This window comes from Podarcis erhardii (genome assembly GCF_964252035.2).
Source record: "Podarcis erhardii genome assembly, chromosome: 7".
Lineage (NCBI taxonomy): Eukaryota > Metazoa > Chordata > Lepidosauria > Squamata > Lacertidae > Podarcis > Podarcis erhardii.
The window spans coordinates 12810318-12826791 of record NC_138511.1 but is presented as its reverse complement, the minus strand read 5'-3'; the positions used below and the strand labels follow the sequence as shown (position 1 = coordinate 12826791).

Below are 16474 nucleotides of genomic sequence, written 5' to 3'. Positions count from 1 at the left end.
TGCAGCAATAAATCTGCTAGCACATTTGCAAAGCTAAGCAGAGTCCAGTATGGTTTCCAGTTGGAGGGGAAACAGCCTTTTGAGATTCCTGCATTGCAGGGGGTTGGACTAGATGATCCTTGGGTCCCTTCCAGGCCAGCTCTCTAATTCTGACTCTATGACAGCATCCACACCCCCGGAAACGGCTTCAACTGGCCTACTAAACCAAGTGACGCAGCTGATGTTTCACAAACCCTCAGTGAGTCAATTAGGGATTTTCCCTGCGTGCGAAGACAGGCTGTGTCTTCTAAAAAAAACACATATTAGTCAGCCCAAACGAAAAGCCCGCAAGAGCCTTGTTTGGTCTGAGCAGCGGCCCGTCCAGTCCAGCGTCCTGTTCTTGCAGCGGCCAATCAAGCGCCTGCCGGGAGCAGAACGGGAGTGGGAACGAGAAGAATATCCCGGTCAAGGGCAGAGGCAGCTGGAACCAGGAACAGGAGCAGATCCTTTCACTTCCCCAAGTAGGAAATCAAGGGGAAGAGGCGCAAACCATCTTCCCGACACGCGGCTTCTCCGCATTCTGCTCTGCTCGAAGAGTGCGATTTCCAAGCCTGCCTGCGAAAGGGCGCCGCTCCGCGGGGAGAGGCGGTAGCTGCGCTCCGGCGCCTCGGGATTCCCCTCCGGGTTCCCCTCCCGCGACTCTCCCTGCCGCCGGCCAATCAGGACTCAGGGCGAGAGGAAAGGGGCGCGGCGCGCGCTGTGACGTCACCCGGCCGAAGCCGAGAGCGGCGGCTGAGGGTGGGGAAGGGGGAGGAGCAAAGCGAAGAAGAGCTGGGAGGCGGGACACCCGCTTCCCCGCTCCACGCGATTAACGAGCGCCTTTAGGAGCCAATCGGGAGAGCGGTAGGATGAAGCGGGTCCGTTTGGCAGGTCCGCCGGCCAATAAGAGCTCGGAGCAGGCCAACCGGCGAGGCGCCGCCGTCCAATCGCGACCCGGAGGGCGGGTTAGGAAGCGCTGAGGCGGCTTCGGGGTCCTGTCTGCGTTTTGTGAGGGAAACGGGTTGAGGCGGAGAAGAAGAAGAAGAAGTGGAAGGAGCGGACGAAGCCCGTGAGGGAAGCATTTGGTGGGTATCTGCGTCCCTCCGGGGCTGGAAATGGGGGGAGGGGTGCCGGTGTTTGTTCGGTTTTAGGACCCTCTTAATGCTCCCGTTGGGAGTCGCTTCAAACTCCCTTTCAGTTTTCTTCTCTCATGTTTTCACCTTAAGGACGAAGGGCGGGCCATGCTATTGCTATTATACACATTCATATCATTTTAATAACATTTTTGAATGTTTTAATTGTGGGTGGTTGTTTTTTTCCCTGCAACCCCCTTATTTTGTTCTTTCCGCAAAGCGCTTTCCGTCAGGCGGTGTATAAACTTTATGCAATAATTAAAATCTTCTGCATTGTTCTACGATGATTTCATTCTATTCATTTATTACATTAACATACCGTCCTTCATAGATATTAATATAAATTAATATACCGCCCTTCATTATTTGAGGACATCCCTCTGCCTCCCCTCCCTCCCCCCCCCCAAAAAAAACCCCCAACACCACTTTTAATTTCCTTGGAGAAAAAGGCGGGTTATAAATACAATAGGTATCTGTAATCACCCTCATCCTCCTGACCCTTCTTTAGGGTCGCCCCCTTTGACCCGCGCAAGGTCTCTCTTCTTTTTCCTACTTAGTGCATGACAGCCTCTCTCTCTCCCTTGAAGGCCCAGAACAAGAGGCTGTTTATTTATTTATATTTTTTTTAAATTTATTAAAGTTTTCAGAAGATTATCTAAAATAGAGATAACAAAAAAGAAGAAAAAAAGAGAAATACATACAATACATACAAACCACAAACAATAACAAGTATAGTTTCAATCCCTTATATTCATAAACCTTACTTTCCCGACCTCCTCATACCTCCCCTTCCTGTACTCCAGTCTCTAATTAATTCAATTCAGCAAATCCTTCCCCTAATCTCAATTTAGTTTTTAATCTTTCTTTTCTTGATACCTAATCATTACAGCTAAAAACCCCTTAATTTCTAAATCAACATCATTCTATCATTCAATGATTTTACAATTTTTCTTGAGATAGTCCTTAAATTTCTTCCATTCTTCTTCCGCCATCTCTTTTCCCTGGTCTCGGATTCTGCCAGTCATTTCTGCCAGTCCCATATAGTCTATAACTTTCATCTGCCATTCTTCAACGGTGGGTAGATCTTCTGTCTTCCAATACTTTGCGATGAGTATTCTTGCTGCTGTTGTGGCGTACATAAAGAATGTTCTATCCTTCTTTGGCACCAATTGGCCGACCATGCCCAGGAGAAAGGCCTCTGGTTTCTTCAAGAAGGTATACTTAAATACCTTTTTCATTTCATTGTAGATCATCTCCCAGAAAGCCTTAATCCTTGGGCACGTCCACCAAAGGTGGAAGAATGTACCTTCAGTTTCTTTACATTTCCAACATTTATTATCAGACAAGTGGTAAATTTTTGCGAGCTTGACTGGGGTCATGTACCACCTATAAATCATTTTCATAATATTCTCTCTTAGGGCATTACATGCCGTAAATTTCATACCGGTGGTCCACAACTGTTCCCAGTCAGCAAACATAATGTTATGACCAATATCTTGAGCCCACTTCAGAACAAGAGGCTGTTTATTGGAGCACCGGTTGGCAAAGCAACTGCGCATAGGAAAGCTACAAGCTCCGGCTAAAAAGCGGGTGGAGTCTTTGCTCCAGCCCCTAATAACCGGGGAGAGTGTTTTCGACCCATTACTACAACATCATAAAATAAAAAAATACGATCTCTGTATGAGGAGGGAACGCTAGGCTTATGGGGTTGCTGACCCGTCAGAGGCTGCTGAGTGCGCTGCTTGTCCCTAGGTAGCGATCTGCCCCGGCTCGCCCTCTCCTTGGTTTGACACCCATGTAGTGTTGCTGTTGTAAGTTTGTCTCAGTTATATTCCACTCAGAGGCAGATATGGTTATGTTCTCTTTATGCTCGGAACAACCCCGTGGGGTAGGCTAGGTTGAGAGGAAGTGACTGATATAAGGCTCATCTTGGCTGAGGCTGGGATTGTGTATGGGGACTCCTTTATGGAGAAAGAAAAGAATTGGGATGCACATGTTGGGAGTGGGGATGTCCACCCGCCCTGCTTTCAACTTGGGTGAGTTTAAGGTTGCCTCCCCCAGCCCCAGACTAATCTAGAAGGGGTAATGGGGAGAAGCCCTTTTCTAAGGCAGGGGAGTTTTGATACTACGCTCTGTGTGTGATTTTTCTGAAAAAATAAAAATGTTTCTCTTATTTCTCCCCTCACCACGCACAAATTGGTATTCTTTATTAATTTTATTTTAAAGCTTTATTTCTGTTAGGTACCTGTCGCTGAACAATCCTAAGCATGTTTACTAAGAAGGAAGTCCCATTGTATTCGGAGGGAGTTGCTCTCTAGTAAGCATGTGTAGGATTGCGGAATTAAACTGTGGAAGGCAGCATCCCATATGTTGTTAAAAGATAAGAAAAGGTTCTCTTGTAACAATATAGTACGTGCAAAGCACTCTTAACTGCTGGAAAGTGTTGCTGTAATAAAAATATTAAGCGTTTATATAGCACTCAGTGTGTTGTACAACAAGGCAGTAGGCTATTATTATTATTATTATTATTATTATTATTATTATTATTATTATTATTATTATTATTACTGAAGGGACGCGGATGGCGCTGTGGGTAAAACCTCAGCGCCTAGGGCTTGCTGATCGCATGGTCGGCGGTTTGAATCCCCGCGGCTAGGTGAGCTCCCGTCGTTCGGTCCCAGCTCCTGCCCACCTAGCAGTTCGAAAGCACTCCTAAGTGCAAGTAGATGAATAGGTACCGCTTTATAGCGGGAAGGTAAACGGCGTTTCCGTGTGCTGCGCTGGTGCTGGCTCACCAGAGCAGCTTCGTCACGCTGGCCACGTGACCCGGAAGTGTCTCTGGACAGCGCTGGCCCCCGGCCTCTTAAGCGAGATGGGCGCACAACCCTAGAGTCGGACACAACTGGCCCGTACAGGCAGGGGTACCTTTACCTTTACCTATTATTACTACTGCTACTACTACTACTACTACTTGCCACCAAAGAAACAAACATGATGTCCAGGTTTCTCACCTCCAACTCTTGTAAGTAGAGGGTGGTGATGGTGCCAGATTTCTGCCCTGTGACAGCTAATGGCTAAACAGGAGATGATGTATTTGGGGAGGAAGTTGGGTCTGTGAGAGAGGGTTCACATTTGGTCATCCTCTCTGGCAGAAGAGCTGCATGAGGTGAATAATGCACACCTACCAAAGATCCTGAGCATATTTAGCCCTTGAGCACACATCCCCTCTCTTTTCACAATGGTTTGAAAGTACCGGTAGGTATGGGGATTATGGTTCCTGGTTGAGGGTGGGTCTGTTGTAGTCTCCTAACTTAAAATATTTGCATTCCCAAGAATTTCTTTTAAAATGTACAGGAAAGTGTCACAAAAGTACATTTTACTTTCCCCTACCCTTTTCTTTTAGTCACTGAGGATCTGATCAGTTGCCTTCACTCGAGTTCTGTACTGCTCTTTTTAGTCAGCTCGTCTCAGGTAAGCTGCCTTAGGGTTTCCTTTCAAATTGGTGTATTTGGAAATGCATGCTACTTCTGGAAGCATCTTGTGCTTCACATTTCACAAAAGAGGACAGAGTGCCATATGACACAGTCTCCTCATCCTTCAGCATAAACACAAGGCTAGGCATGGAGAAGGAGACCTAGCTGAGGGGAGAGTGAGAGAATTCCTCATGCACCTCATAGAGTTCTAGAAGGTTCAGTGACAATGGTCCATGCAGGACTATGTTGAGTCTATGGAAAAGAACGATGGCTTTGTCAATGTTTGTACTATTTCTAAAAAAAGAAATGTTGCCGCTTTCCTTCCAACTCTGTGTGAAAGCATAAATTGGCAAGCAGTGATGAGATTCACAGCTTGTCTGTGTTTCCTTTAAGCTCGTGGGCTTCAATGAGATGAAATTGGTTTCAGGGCAATTATGCTGTCAAAAAGGCTGTTTGACTGCTGCTTAAACTCTTGGGACAAGAAGAGATCCTGCTGATAAGCACTAGGGGAGCCCTCTATGAAAGGAATTCTGAGTAGGAAGGGAATGAGTAAGCATGCTTGGGAAACAAAAAGAGAGTGCCCTTTTTTCTCCCCTCCTTAGTTCCTTGAACAGCAGGGCGATGGCTGCCGTGGTGGAACAGGAAAGTGAAACCCAACTCTGCAACAATTGGTAAGAAAGGAAACTTGTTTGTTTCAGTAACTGCCAACTCAGTAACTATGTGTATGCAATTGGGTGTATGCAATTGGGTTGGTTGGTTTATTAGCCTGTTCCAGAACCATTGCTCTAATTTATCATGTTTACTTTACTTGTTTTAGTAAACAAAGCTAAGAACTTGGAAGTTGTCATCCTTGCTTAATATTTATTTGCAATTGGCATCCATTCACTGCTGCTAACGAACATGTGAAATGGAAAATTTTCAGCAAGAAAAATAATTTAAGAAATATTGTGTCCCAATCTGGGGTTGTTGTTTGTTTCTCCTCAACAAGCCACAATTGCTAGCCCATCTTAAGCAAATATTCATATTGGTTTATGGATTGTAGCTGGCTAGGGAGAAACAAATTGATCCCTAGTTTGGAAATAACAACAAATCATGGCTTTCTTATTTTCATACTTGCACTAACTGGAGTGATTGTACAGTATACATACACATGCTGCTCCTTCATGGTAAACCACAAGAAGCCAGAAATCCTGGCTTATGGTTGTGTGAGTGCTGATGCGGATGGGGGCGGTGGCGGTGGAGAGACTGGTTATGGTGGAGGATGGGATTAGTGCAGCTGACTCAGGAGCTGGTGTGTAATTGTGGCTTTTCTCTCCTTCACTCTCTGGAGATGTGAGCTTTGTCTCCTGAGAGAACATCCCTGCTGGTCCATGAAAGGGGGAATGAACTGAATAGTGCCCAAAAGACTGAGCTGAGGACTGCAAAATCCCTCACTGCCATATGCTTGCTCTGTGGACTGTGGCTGCAGCTTCAGTGCCACGCAGATGGCAATATGAAGTAATACTGGTTGACCTTGCAGGGCTTGCTTGGGTTCGCTTTCTTTTAAAAAATCATTTCTTTTGCACCTTCCTCACCCAGCAGCTCTACTCCAAATCAGTGTTCTAAACCGCAAGTCCCTGTTATCTTTTGCACCTTGCCTGTTTTGTTTCCAGCAAAAAAGACATTCCCTTGGCAAACTTCACCATCCATGAGATCCATTGCAGTCGAAACATAGGGGTATGTCATATCTGCAAGGAGTCTTTCCCAAAATCAGAAATGAGGAGTCACCTGGAGCTGGAGCACACACAGGTGACAAGCAGCCCCTTTCCCCCTTTATGCAACGGCTTCTCCCTGGTAGGCAGGTTTAATCACACGCTGGTTTGTGTGTCTGTTTTTCGATCTCAGGTTGTCTGTAAGTGCAGCATGAAGATGGACAGTGGTCTTTTGGAGGAGCATGTGGTCAGTAAGCATATCATTGACTCGTCTTTACCTGATGATGCAGGGTGGGACTAACAAAAACTGCAAGGAGTGGATTATGTATGTGAGCCTTCAGGCTATTAAGATTTTTTTTAGGGCACTTGCACATGGTTCTTTGTGGAGGGCAACAGTCACAAGCAGGGGAGCTTTCCGTAAACAGAAAGAGAGTTGGTGGCATAGTGCAGGATCCAGGTTCTTCCCTACAGAGGAGAGGGGCCCAGAGATGGGCTTCAGGGCTAGCTGCTGGTATAATGGAGCTTCTTATGTGCCTATTAAGGGCTGCTTCTCTGGGTTGGCATTTTTACCAGCCTGCACTATGGCCCCACCTAGTGCTTTTTTTCTTAAAAAAATGTTTAGGGGTACTCTCATTTTGACTCAAGAAAATCACCATTTTATAGCTCCAATTGGGAAAAATAAATACAGTAAATGGACAAAAGTACAAAGATTCACAAAATGTTTAGGGGTATGTGTACCCCTGCATCCCCCCAGAAAAAAGCACTGGCCCCACCTAACTCGATATTAAAAATCCATTTCTAAAACGGAGGTTGCAAAGCAGCCATGTGTTGTGGATTGTGTGACTACACTGGTGTGGCGCGCTACAGCCAAGGAGTGAGATTGCAGCTCGCTCTTGGGATTTATTTTGCCATGTGTTCACCCTAATGGTCACTGGCCCCTTGCAGGTCTGATTCAGTGCCCTTGATAAACTGATGCTGGCATTCACAACAGCAAATGCAGCTTTAAAGGTAAAGGGACCCCTAACCATTAGGACCAGTCGTGACCGACTCTGGGGTTGCGGCGCTCATCTCGCTTTATTGGCTGAGGGAGCCGGCGTACAGCTTCCGGGTCATGTGGCCAGCATGACTACGCTGTTTCTGGTGAACCAGAGCAGCGCACGTAAATGCTGTTTACCTTCCCGCCGGAGCAGTACCTATTTATCTACTTGCACTTTGACGTGCTTTCGAACTGCTAGGTTGGCAGGAGCAGGGACTGAGCAACGGGAGCTCACCCCGTCGCGGGGATTCGAACTGCTGACCTTCTGATCGGCAAGTCCTAGGCTCTGTGGTTTAACCCACAGCACCACCCACATCCCTTTTGCTCCTTTACACCATCCTTTACACCTTTACAGCTCCTTTACACCATCCTAATTGTGCAGGCGAGCTGCTCTTCAGGATGTTAAAACTCCATGCTTGTTCCTTCGACCTGTGCTGGCTGAGACTGATGACCAGACAAATGCAAAGAGGTTGCTCAGACGACGACCTTATGCACAATTTCCTTGCTGTCTTACCATAGGCTGTAGAGTGTCCCTTGCGCCCCGTGGCCTGCCAGCACTGTGATATTGAGCTTGCATTCAACAAACTCCAGGACCATGAGGACTACTGTGGCGCTCGAACTGAGCGATGTAGCAGGTGCAGCCGCAACATTCTGCTCCGAGATCTGAAGGAGCACCCTGAGGACTGCAAGAGGGAGGCTGAGGAAGCAAGAGTCAGCCAAGCCCGGCCCTGCTTGAACTCCGAACCAGTTTTGCATAGCGTTCAGACAGTCAGGAATGTCCTCCATCAAGACAACTCTGCACGATCCCTGCCAAGGTTGAGCCGGTTTCCTGAAAGTAGGCTTTATAACTGTCTCTCGGGTGACCAGCTGCCCAGTGAGCGCAACAGAAGGAACGTTGCTCTATCACAGCTGGATCAGAATCAAGGTAATGGCAGCAAATGATCACTTTTAAAAAGAATACTTGGCATTTTACAATGTGCCCCCACCAGTGTGGTGTAGTGGTTAAGAGCGGTAGTCTCGTAATCTGGGGAACAGGGTTCGCGTCTCCGCTCCTCCACATTCAGCTGCTGGGTGACCTTGGGCCAGTCACACTTCTTTGAAGTCTCTCAGCCCCACTCACCTCACAGAGTGTTTGTTGTGGGGGAGGAAGGGAAAGGAGAATGTTAGCCGCTTTGAGACTCCTTCGGGTAGTGATAAAGCGGGATATCAAATCCAAACTCCTCCTCCTCTTCTCCCTCACACATTAGTGTTCAAGAGTGCATTCTCGGTTAATTGAATCTAACCTTTTTGTGCCCCTCTTCCCAGTGGCAAAAACCCTTCCCAAATTTTCATGCTGTGTCCTAAATTTTATCCTCTCTGGTTATGTTTACATGGGCAGTTGGTGGATGGATCTTGGGACTGTTTAAATTCAACCAGCAGTCATTTTATTACTTGCTGGAAGATCCTGCTGCTGTTTCCTGGCAGCTAGGAGGGAGAAAAGTTGGCCATGCTGGCACTTCCGAGGTGTAATGACTTCAGCCCTCTGGGGCAGAGAGACTGTTGGGTAGCTTCATCATAGTTCAAGTACACATTCCAGCCAGGGACGACTGCAGGAGAGTGCAGAGGGGATGTGGTATGTAGGGAGAATCCAGAGGATGAGCTAGGGAGTCTTGGAGGGCTGCATATGTCCCCCAGGCCTAAGGTTCCCCCCCCACCCTGCTTGGTGTATTGCAGATGCCCAAATCACCTGCCTTCAGGGGGTATTGGCTCTCCTTCTCTGCCTTGCTTTCTTGAAATACAGTTTCCAGCAACCTTTTTGCATGTTCTGCAAAATGTAAGGCCATCTTTGGGTATGTTGTGCTGATCTTCTTTTTACAAATGGAAGGTCAGACAACGATCTTAATAGTGGTCTGCCTTTGTTTCTAACATTTGGTTATATTTTGCCCCATGAAGTCCACCTGGAAAAGATGACAGCCCCCTTGCCTTTCGGCGGAGAGCCAGATTACAACCTGGATTACCTGCTGGCTCTTAGCTTGCAGCAGGAAAACAGCTCTCATGAGCACAGTGGCACACAGATCCGGAGGGATCTCTGGAAAAATATCTGCCCCGCCAGAGCTAAAGCAGCTGAGGACTTTGTGGACGCAGATGACCCCGATATCTTCTCTCAGGGTTTGCTGGCACCTGCTAATAATGCTTTAAACAGGCCCAAAGGTAAGTAAACATTTGCTGTTGCTCAGAGTCATTGGTTGAGGTGCTGCGATGTCATGAAATGGTTGCAGGCCAAAACCATTAGGAAAATGTTGTAAAGGCTTTGGCTTCTGTGAGGGGTGCAAAAGTGCTGCCAGGGTTGGAAGGGGAGGACCCGAGGGCAGGAGGGTATCTCTGTTCTCAGAAGGGACAGGCGAGATTGCCTGTGTTTCGTTGGCATAATTTTGTCTTTTAGTGCTGCTTGTAATATATATTTTTATGTAACATTTCCCCCCAAAAAAGTATTTGTTGTGTGCTGACATGGTTGTAAACTGCTCTCAGACTTGTCTTGAAAGATGGCATGCCTGCATGCCTGCTTATTTATTTATTTATTTATTCATTTATTTAAAAATGGATTTTGTAGAGGTGCTGTTAGGACTTAAAGTTGAGATTTTTTATTTTTTTTACCAACTTCCCCAATCTTAAGCTTTGTGGAAATTACTGTGTGAGAAATCTCTTGATTTCTGCACAGATAATGAAAATAGGGCCTTAAGTAATGGGGGGTGGGGGTGGAGGGTGGAATGAGTGGAGAAGTACTGAGAATCACTTTTTTTCTGGAATGAGATGGAACTTCTTGACCTTGAGCAGAGGGAGCTTGAGTTTGTCGAAGGCTCTTGTGAAATCCCCCAACCTGAAGAATGCTCTGAGTATTCTGATCCCTCCTTCCTTCTTTTTTACTGAAGTGCCCTGAAGTAAACTTTTTGCATCAGAGAGTTAATTTACTAATGTGGCTAAATGTTTGGACTTTAGCCCTGTAGAGCTGGGCTGAGGTCTATTCTCGGCTACAGATTTGCTGGCTGACTCAAGGTAACTCATTATCAGCCAGTGGGCTTTATAAAATGGGAGGAACAGTCACCTGCCTCCTCGGTTGTTTGACAGAGGTTGTGTTTGTACAGTGCCTTGCATATGAGTGTGACTGATAGAAATTCCAAAGAGGTGGCAGCTAGATGAGTTATGTAACCTTGTCCTTCCTTGCTTTGCAGCTGAAACACTGCTGCCTTGTGAGTTTTGTGAGAAGCTGTTCCCTGAGGAAGATCTAATCCTTCATCAGGTTTTGTATATATCACATATTTTTTTCATGCTGTTAGAAGGGCGAAATTGGCAGATATGCAAATGGGGCAGGTGGTCCTTTCTTATAGCTTCCCCAGTGCACTGAAGGCAAAGTTGGTTAGTTCATGACAACTGGGCCAAAGCTATAGCTGTCATCTACTATCTGGTTTGGAAAGAAGTTTGTCTATCTGTTCCCCTTGTGTTCAGATGCCTCTTGTGATAGCATTGGTGCAACGGTTCACGAGATGGAGGAGCCAGTTTTCGTCTTGTGTTTGGATACTGTTGGACACCATTTTAAATCCAGTTGGTGGACTGAACTCCAAGCTGCCCTGATTTGGACAACTGAAGATACTCTTGCCCATTTTGGCATGATGGTTCCTGAGCTTGAGGACCAGATTTTGGTCTATGTTTGGATACCAACCGTTGTCCACCAAGGGTACAGTTTTCTGGCTGCAGGGAACATACTGGCAAAGTAGCACCCAGCAGGATTAAACCCTCCTACAGTGGGTTTGGGGAAGAGTTGCAGTCTCTCCTTCCTCCGCTCAACCATATAGGGTTGAAAATGTTGGCGACAATATCGCAAGAGGCGTCCTAACACATAGAGAACAGTCAGACAAACCTCTTTTCAAAATATAAAGTACTGTATTATAATGACTGTGTTTTTAGTTGTCAACTGAAGTGTCTGAATTATCATCTTCAGAGACACTGTCATGAAACAAATCTGAGATTTTCAAAAAAGCATTCTGCGAGGGTTTCTCCCCAAATTATCTAGATTAGTAGATGATGATGCAAAATTGAAACAGCAAACTCTTGTTATGATTGGAAGCAAAAGGGGTGTGTACAATCTCATCTTTAAAAGCAGGTATTTCTGATAGAAACTGAAAAGCAGTGTCTGTTCCTGGGAGTCACCTGTCCTGTAATAGCTTTGCTGGCTGTGTCTGATATGGTTGCTTGCCTTGTGTTGTGGGGATCTCTAGAAGAAGGAAACTAATGTAAGTCCCCCTCCTTCCATTTTCTATATAACAGACTGGCTGCAGTCCTGTCAGCACCTTGGCATCCTTCAGCAAGAGAAGCTCTTTTGTCCCTCAGGCTGAGCGTCTTCAGGATCTCTGGGAACAGCTGCAGAGCAGTCAGTCTGCTGGCAGCAGGGAAACCGTTCCTCTGCAGCATGACTCCTCCAGCAGCCTCATGCTCCCTTGTGAATTCTGTGGCGTCCAGCTGGAAGAAGAGATCCTCTTCCACCACCAGGTGCAGAGAGCTTGCCTTGAGTTTGTCCCTTGTGGCGGGTGTGCTGCAGGCAAGCCAACTCACTCCTCCTTTGGGAAGGGCCCCCAAATAACCGGCTTTGTTTATTGATCCAGGACCAGTGTGACCTGCGCCCAGCCACTGCCCCCTCAATAGGAAGAGCCCCACCACAGCAAGGGCCTCCGGCTGTGGATAACTTGGAGAGAACAAGCTCGCCAGATTTGCCTAGAAGACGGATCCGGCATCAAGGTATTGTCATTGGCAAGCCAAGCAGGTTCTCAGGTTAAGAGCTCAGGAGAGCAGAGGAGGAGAGCCTCTTTGCTGCCCACAGCAGGACAATTCTGGAAATGGGGGATGATCCAATTCATGTTTGCCAAAGGGCATCTGTGCACCTCCCTTCCAGAGACTTGCCGTTTCATTGTACTGCAGTAGAGTAATATGCAGGATTGTTTCCATTCCTGCTTATTGTGGTGCTTGGTGTATCTCTATACTTGCAGCCAATGGACATGCAACCCTTTGGATTAAAGCCCAGAGGATTAAATTTTCAAGGAGTTGTATAGCGTGGCAGCACCTGCGCTTTGGAACATCCTGCCTAATTGATATTAGGCAGGTGCCCTCACCGTATTGTTTTGGATGCCTGCTAAAAGCATTTATTTCAGCAAGTCTACCCAAACATATGATTTTGTTATGTAGCTTTGTTTTAAAGGTTTTACTGATTTTTTTAATCTGTTTTAATTTATTGTTTTGTGTAAGTTTTTCAAAAGCTTTGTGGATTTTAGCTCTGTTTTTATCTAGCTCTGTTTATTTGTTTTTAATTACGCACCACCTAGATGACTCTTCAATTAAGTGCTTTATAATTCTTTCTAAATAAAATTCTGAGTGGCTGGACAGTGTGAAGGTGAACTGTTTGTTGGCTGTAGTGCCTGGGGCAGTTTTAACATCAACCAGCCTGTGCAGCTAGTTCAGGTCATCTCTTGGGGCCAGATCCAGCCTGCTCCAGATCTCTGGCCATTTCTCTCCAGCGCAGTTCCTCACTTTCTTTGTTTCCTGCTTCAGGGGAAATCTCACCTCAGTACCTTGAGGAGTTCAGGCAGCAGAAGCCTCCCTACCCCACCAGAGGGAATCCCTCCCGCAACAACTTGGTGGCTGCCAGACACATTCAGCAGGCCCCTCCCAACAACACAAGAGACGACAATCTTGGGCCTTCAGAACGAGGCAAACCCAAGGAGCTGGGTATTGGTGGTGGTCGTGGAAGAGTGCTGAGTGACCATGCAGCTGCCCCCCTCCCCACCAGGCGCTGTCCCTTCACTGTCTCTCCTAGTGGCTATGTGCCCAGCTTCCCTGTCACAGTTCCAGCTAGGCCCAGGTAGATGCTGGTTGCTTGAGGAAGGGGCTGTTTATCTTGTTAGCAAGCTACAAATCTGTTTCTTGCCTGTAAGTTAATGGCAGAACCAAATTCTCGGTAGTACAGAACTTCCTGGTGTGAATCTCCTCCCACTTCCTCCCATTGGCAGGACCAGGTGGACGTGGTGGTGTTTGAGTCCTGCCTCTTCCCCACTAACTGGTCTTGAGGGGAGCTGTGCTCTAACTTCTGTGCAGCATCCTGGGTTTCCTCTGAAAATACTTTGTGGGGGCTTTTGCTCAGGTGGTTTTTGACTGGAGGCAGTAGCAGCTCCTCTGTAATCTCTTGAAGAGGATGCTGGTTCTTAAGAGTTTTAAAGACTTTCTTGTTACAGTTTGCACTGCTCTTGACCATTAATTCAAGGACTTTTTGGTAGATTTGTAGTTTTGCTTTGTTACAAAATCCTAAAACAAATCTTGAACTACTCTGGGAGGGTTGAGTCCTGAAAGTCATGTTAGAAACCTTTTAATAAAGTTGCTTAATAATGTTGAAGTGAAGGAAGTTCTAGATTCCAATGGCAAATGTTGCCTTACCTCTTTCTCTCTCCCCCCCTTGCTCCCACAGCTTGAGAAGAGAAGGTGTCAGGAGTCCTGCTAGCCCTTCCCATTACAACAACACCAAGGTAAGAACTGTGGCGGGCTCCAGTTCTCTCTTCAGGCTCATGGTTCTCTGCGAGTTCAAATATTTTTAGGGCTGTCACCCCAACCCCAAAGAAATCATAGGGTGCATTCCTAAGGTGGAAGCAAAAACCAGAGGTACTTCAACTGCCTCATCCCAAAGACCCCTGTTGGCCTCTCATCAACAGGACAGAAAATTGTTGCCATTTCCCTCCCTGCTCTAAATCTCTGCCAGGGTTGGGAGTGTGTTGGGCTATTAGCTTTGGGTCCAATCTCTTTCCTAGTTGTCCTTCTCCTTGGTCCTGTCTGCATCAGTTCTGAGACCAGTTAGGGGTTTCTATAGGGGCTGAGAGGAGAGATTCAACATCAGGTGAGGAAGACCCAACATATCCTACAGGCCATATCATTGCAGTCCTAGTTGATCAAATTAGTTAAAATCAATTGTTTGTTTATACATAAATGCACATACAAGTAGGGCAGGAAAAAAGCACACTTTGTTTCAGATGTTATATTTTTGAATGCTGTGTGCCATTTTAGAGGCATTCCTTGCTGTGTGAATGTGAAGAGTGCCTCTCTTAAGCAAAAAGGAATGAAAGCGCCCTTTTAGTGTGTTAAAGCTTTTTCTATCAAAGTCTGCAGCCACATATTCTCCCTCTGAAGTCTTGAAGGGGGCACTGAAGCTATCTATCTTGTCTTTCAATCATCTGGCTTCTGTGGTCATTCCAACACTGCACCCATGCACTCATTCATACCTTTGCAACTATGAGGTTCAATAGTTTGCTCATTTTTAAAATGCAAGTTGAGATCTGTGCCATCGTACCTTACTTTCTGTATGATTTTTCTGGACTCCCATAGAACCAGGACATGGCTGTGCATATGCTTTGAAGTTTGAGCTGTAGTTCTGACAAGACAATGCCACAGAACTTCTGAATGGGGAGGAAAATTCTAGTAGATTGTAGATTGCTCTGTCTCCTTCTTGCTGCCCAGATACTGTCCTCCTTCAATTCCTGCCATTCTGTTTCACAGGTGAAACCGTGGCAAGCTGAATCGGACTACCCGGACAAAGAGCAATAGGGAAAGGGCCTTCCCAGGGCAAGTGGGTTTGCCTTTGCTTCTGTTCTCTCATACGGTCTGGCTGCAGTAGGGCTGGTTTCAGTGTGACACTGATTTAGCAGTGGGGGGTGGGGGAGAGGGATAGGGAGGTGGGTGATCATAACCACAGCTGCAGGCCAGAGAAGTGGTGGCAGGAACCCTTCTCTCCTGATTTAGGGCTGCTTTTTAAAAATGTGCAATGTCCTTGTGCTCTGAGGTAAGGGCCAGGGTGTGTGTCTGTAGGGGGGGATCAGATTCAAATGTGTCCTATAGTCAAAACAACTGAGCTGAGAGTCTCGTAGAAGTTCTGCTTAAAATGCTCAGCCTTGAGGTGTTGTCCGTGTGCAGCGCCGTTAGTGACACATGGGATTGTGTGTTTTAGACTTGTGGCTGGCCTAGCAGCTACCAGGCAAGGCCTTGTGAGGAAGCCTGGGTTGGTTGCTGCTTTGGCTGAAGCTCAACTTATTGGGCTTCTTAACCTGTACTTGGCAATCTATTTCCCCAGTCAGGAGTGTGTAACCAAATGGGAGGAAGAAGAAACACAGGGAAAAGCCATAACATTTCATTATTCTGCCACTGTGTGTGTGTATATAGCCTATCTTTAATACCAGAAGTGCCCAGATTCATTTCTGTAAAAACAACAACAACAAAACCAAGACAGGCTTCTGTTCTTTCTCTTTATGCTGATTATTCTGCTATACTGGAGACTGTCTCAAATTTCTTGTAATAAACTTTGTATCTCGTCGTTCTTGCGTCCTGTGCGGTAGCAGAGTTTTTGTCATCTTCCACCTGTTTTAACTCTGCTTCAAAATTTACTGAATAGATTGAGATTTGAACTCAAAACCAATTCCCCCCCCCCCCGGTACCATTTTGTTAGATGACACATATGAAAATATAAACCAGAGGAGCAGTTTCTCAAACTGCAGCAGTCCCTGCTGTGTCCTCATGTGACCCACTGCTCCATCACTTGCCCTCCAAAGGGGCGTATGGTCTCTGCCCGAGTTACTTCATTTAACAAGCACCCTTGAAATGATGGGCTGGGCTCCTTACCATTGTGCACTTGAAAATTCGGAAGTTTGGGAAGGGAAAATCACCACTGTTCTCTTTACAGTCATCCCACAATTTATGCATATCTAACTTGTGAGCATTCAGATTTATACACTTGGCAAAAAAATTGAAAAGTGTGTGGGTGTCAGGGGGGGGGATGACTGCCTCTCCCCCTGCACATACACCCAGCCACATTGCAGGAGGGGTCGTGCTGGGTGCTGCTGTGCCACGGCTACTTGTGCTCACCTCTCCTGTGCTATAATAATAATAATAATTTACAGTGGTACCTCGGGTTAAGAACTTAATTTGTTCTGGAGGTCTGTTCTTAACCTGAAGCAGCACTTTAGCTAATGGGGCCTCCTGCTGCTGCCGCTGCGCCGCTGGAGCACGATTTCTGTTCTCATCCTGAAGCAAAGTTCTTAACCCGAGGTACTATTTCTGGGT

At 46.4% G+C, this 16474-nt stretch overlaps 1 protein-coding gene across 2 annotated transcripts; it reads left to right on the top strand.

Annotated features, from left to right (window-relative positions):
• Positions 1 to 307: 307 nt before the first annotated feature.
• On the top strand, positions 308 to 15728 carry TRAFD1 (TRAF-type zinc finger domain containing 1). 2 transcript variants are annotated; one of them, XM_081871056.1, is made up of 13 exons: positions 308 to 500; positions 4555 to 4622; positions 5227 to 5295; positions 6277 to 6412; positions 6509 to 6562; positions 7871 to 8276; positions 9284 to 9541; positions 10561 to 10628; positions 11654 to 11875; positions 11989 to 12121; positions 12929 to 13238; positions 13839 to 13896; positions 14918 to 15728. In XM_081871056.1, exons 3-13 carry the CDS (start codon positions 5246 to 5248, stop codon positions 14963 to 14965), a joined length of 1743 nt encoding a protein of 580 aa, XP_081727182.1. In that variant the 5' UTR covers positions 308 to 500; positions 4555 to 4622; positions 5227 to 5245; the 3' UTR covers positions 14966 to 15728. The 2 variants fall into 2 exon arrangements, with proteins under 2 accessions (XP_081727182.1, XP_081727181.1); XM_081871055.1 differs by lacking the exon at positions 308 to 500 and adding an exon at positions 971 to 1101 and having other exon boundaries at positions 4554 to 4622.
• The last annotated feature ends 746 nt before the right edge of the window (positions 15729 to 16474 follow it).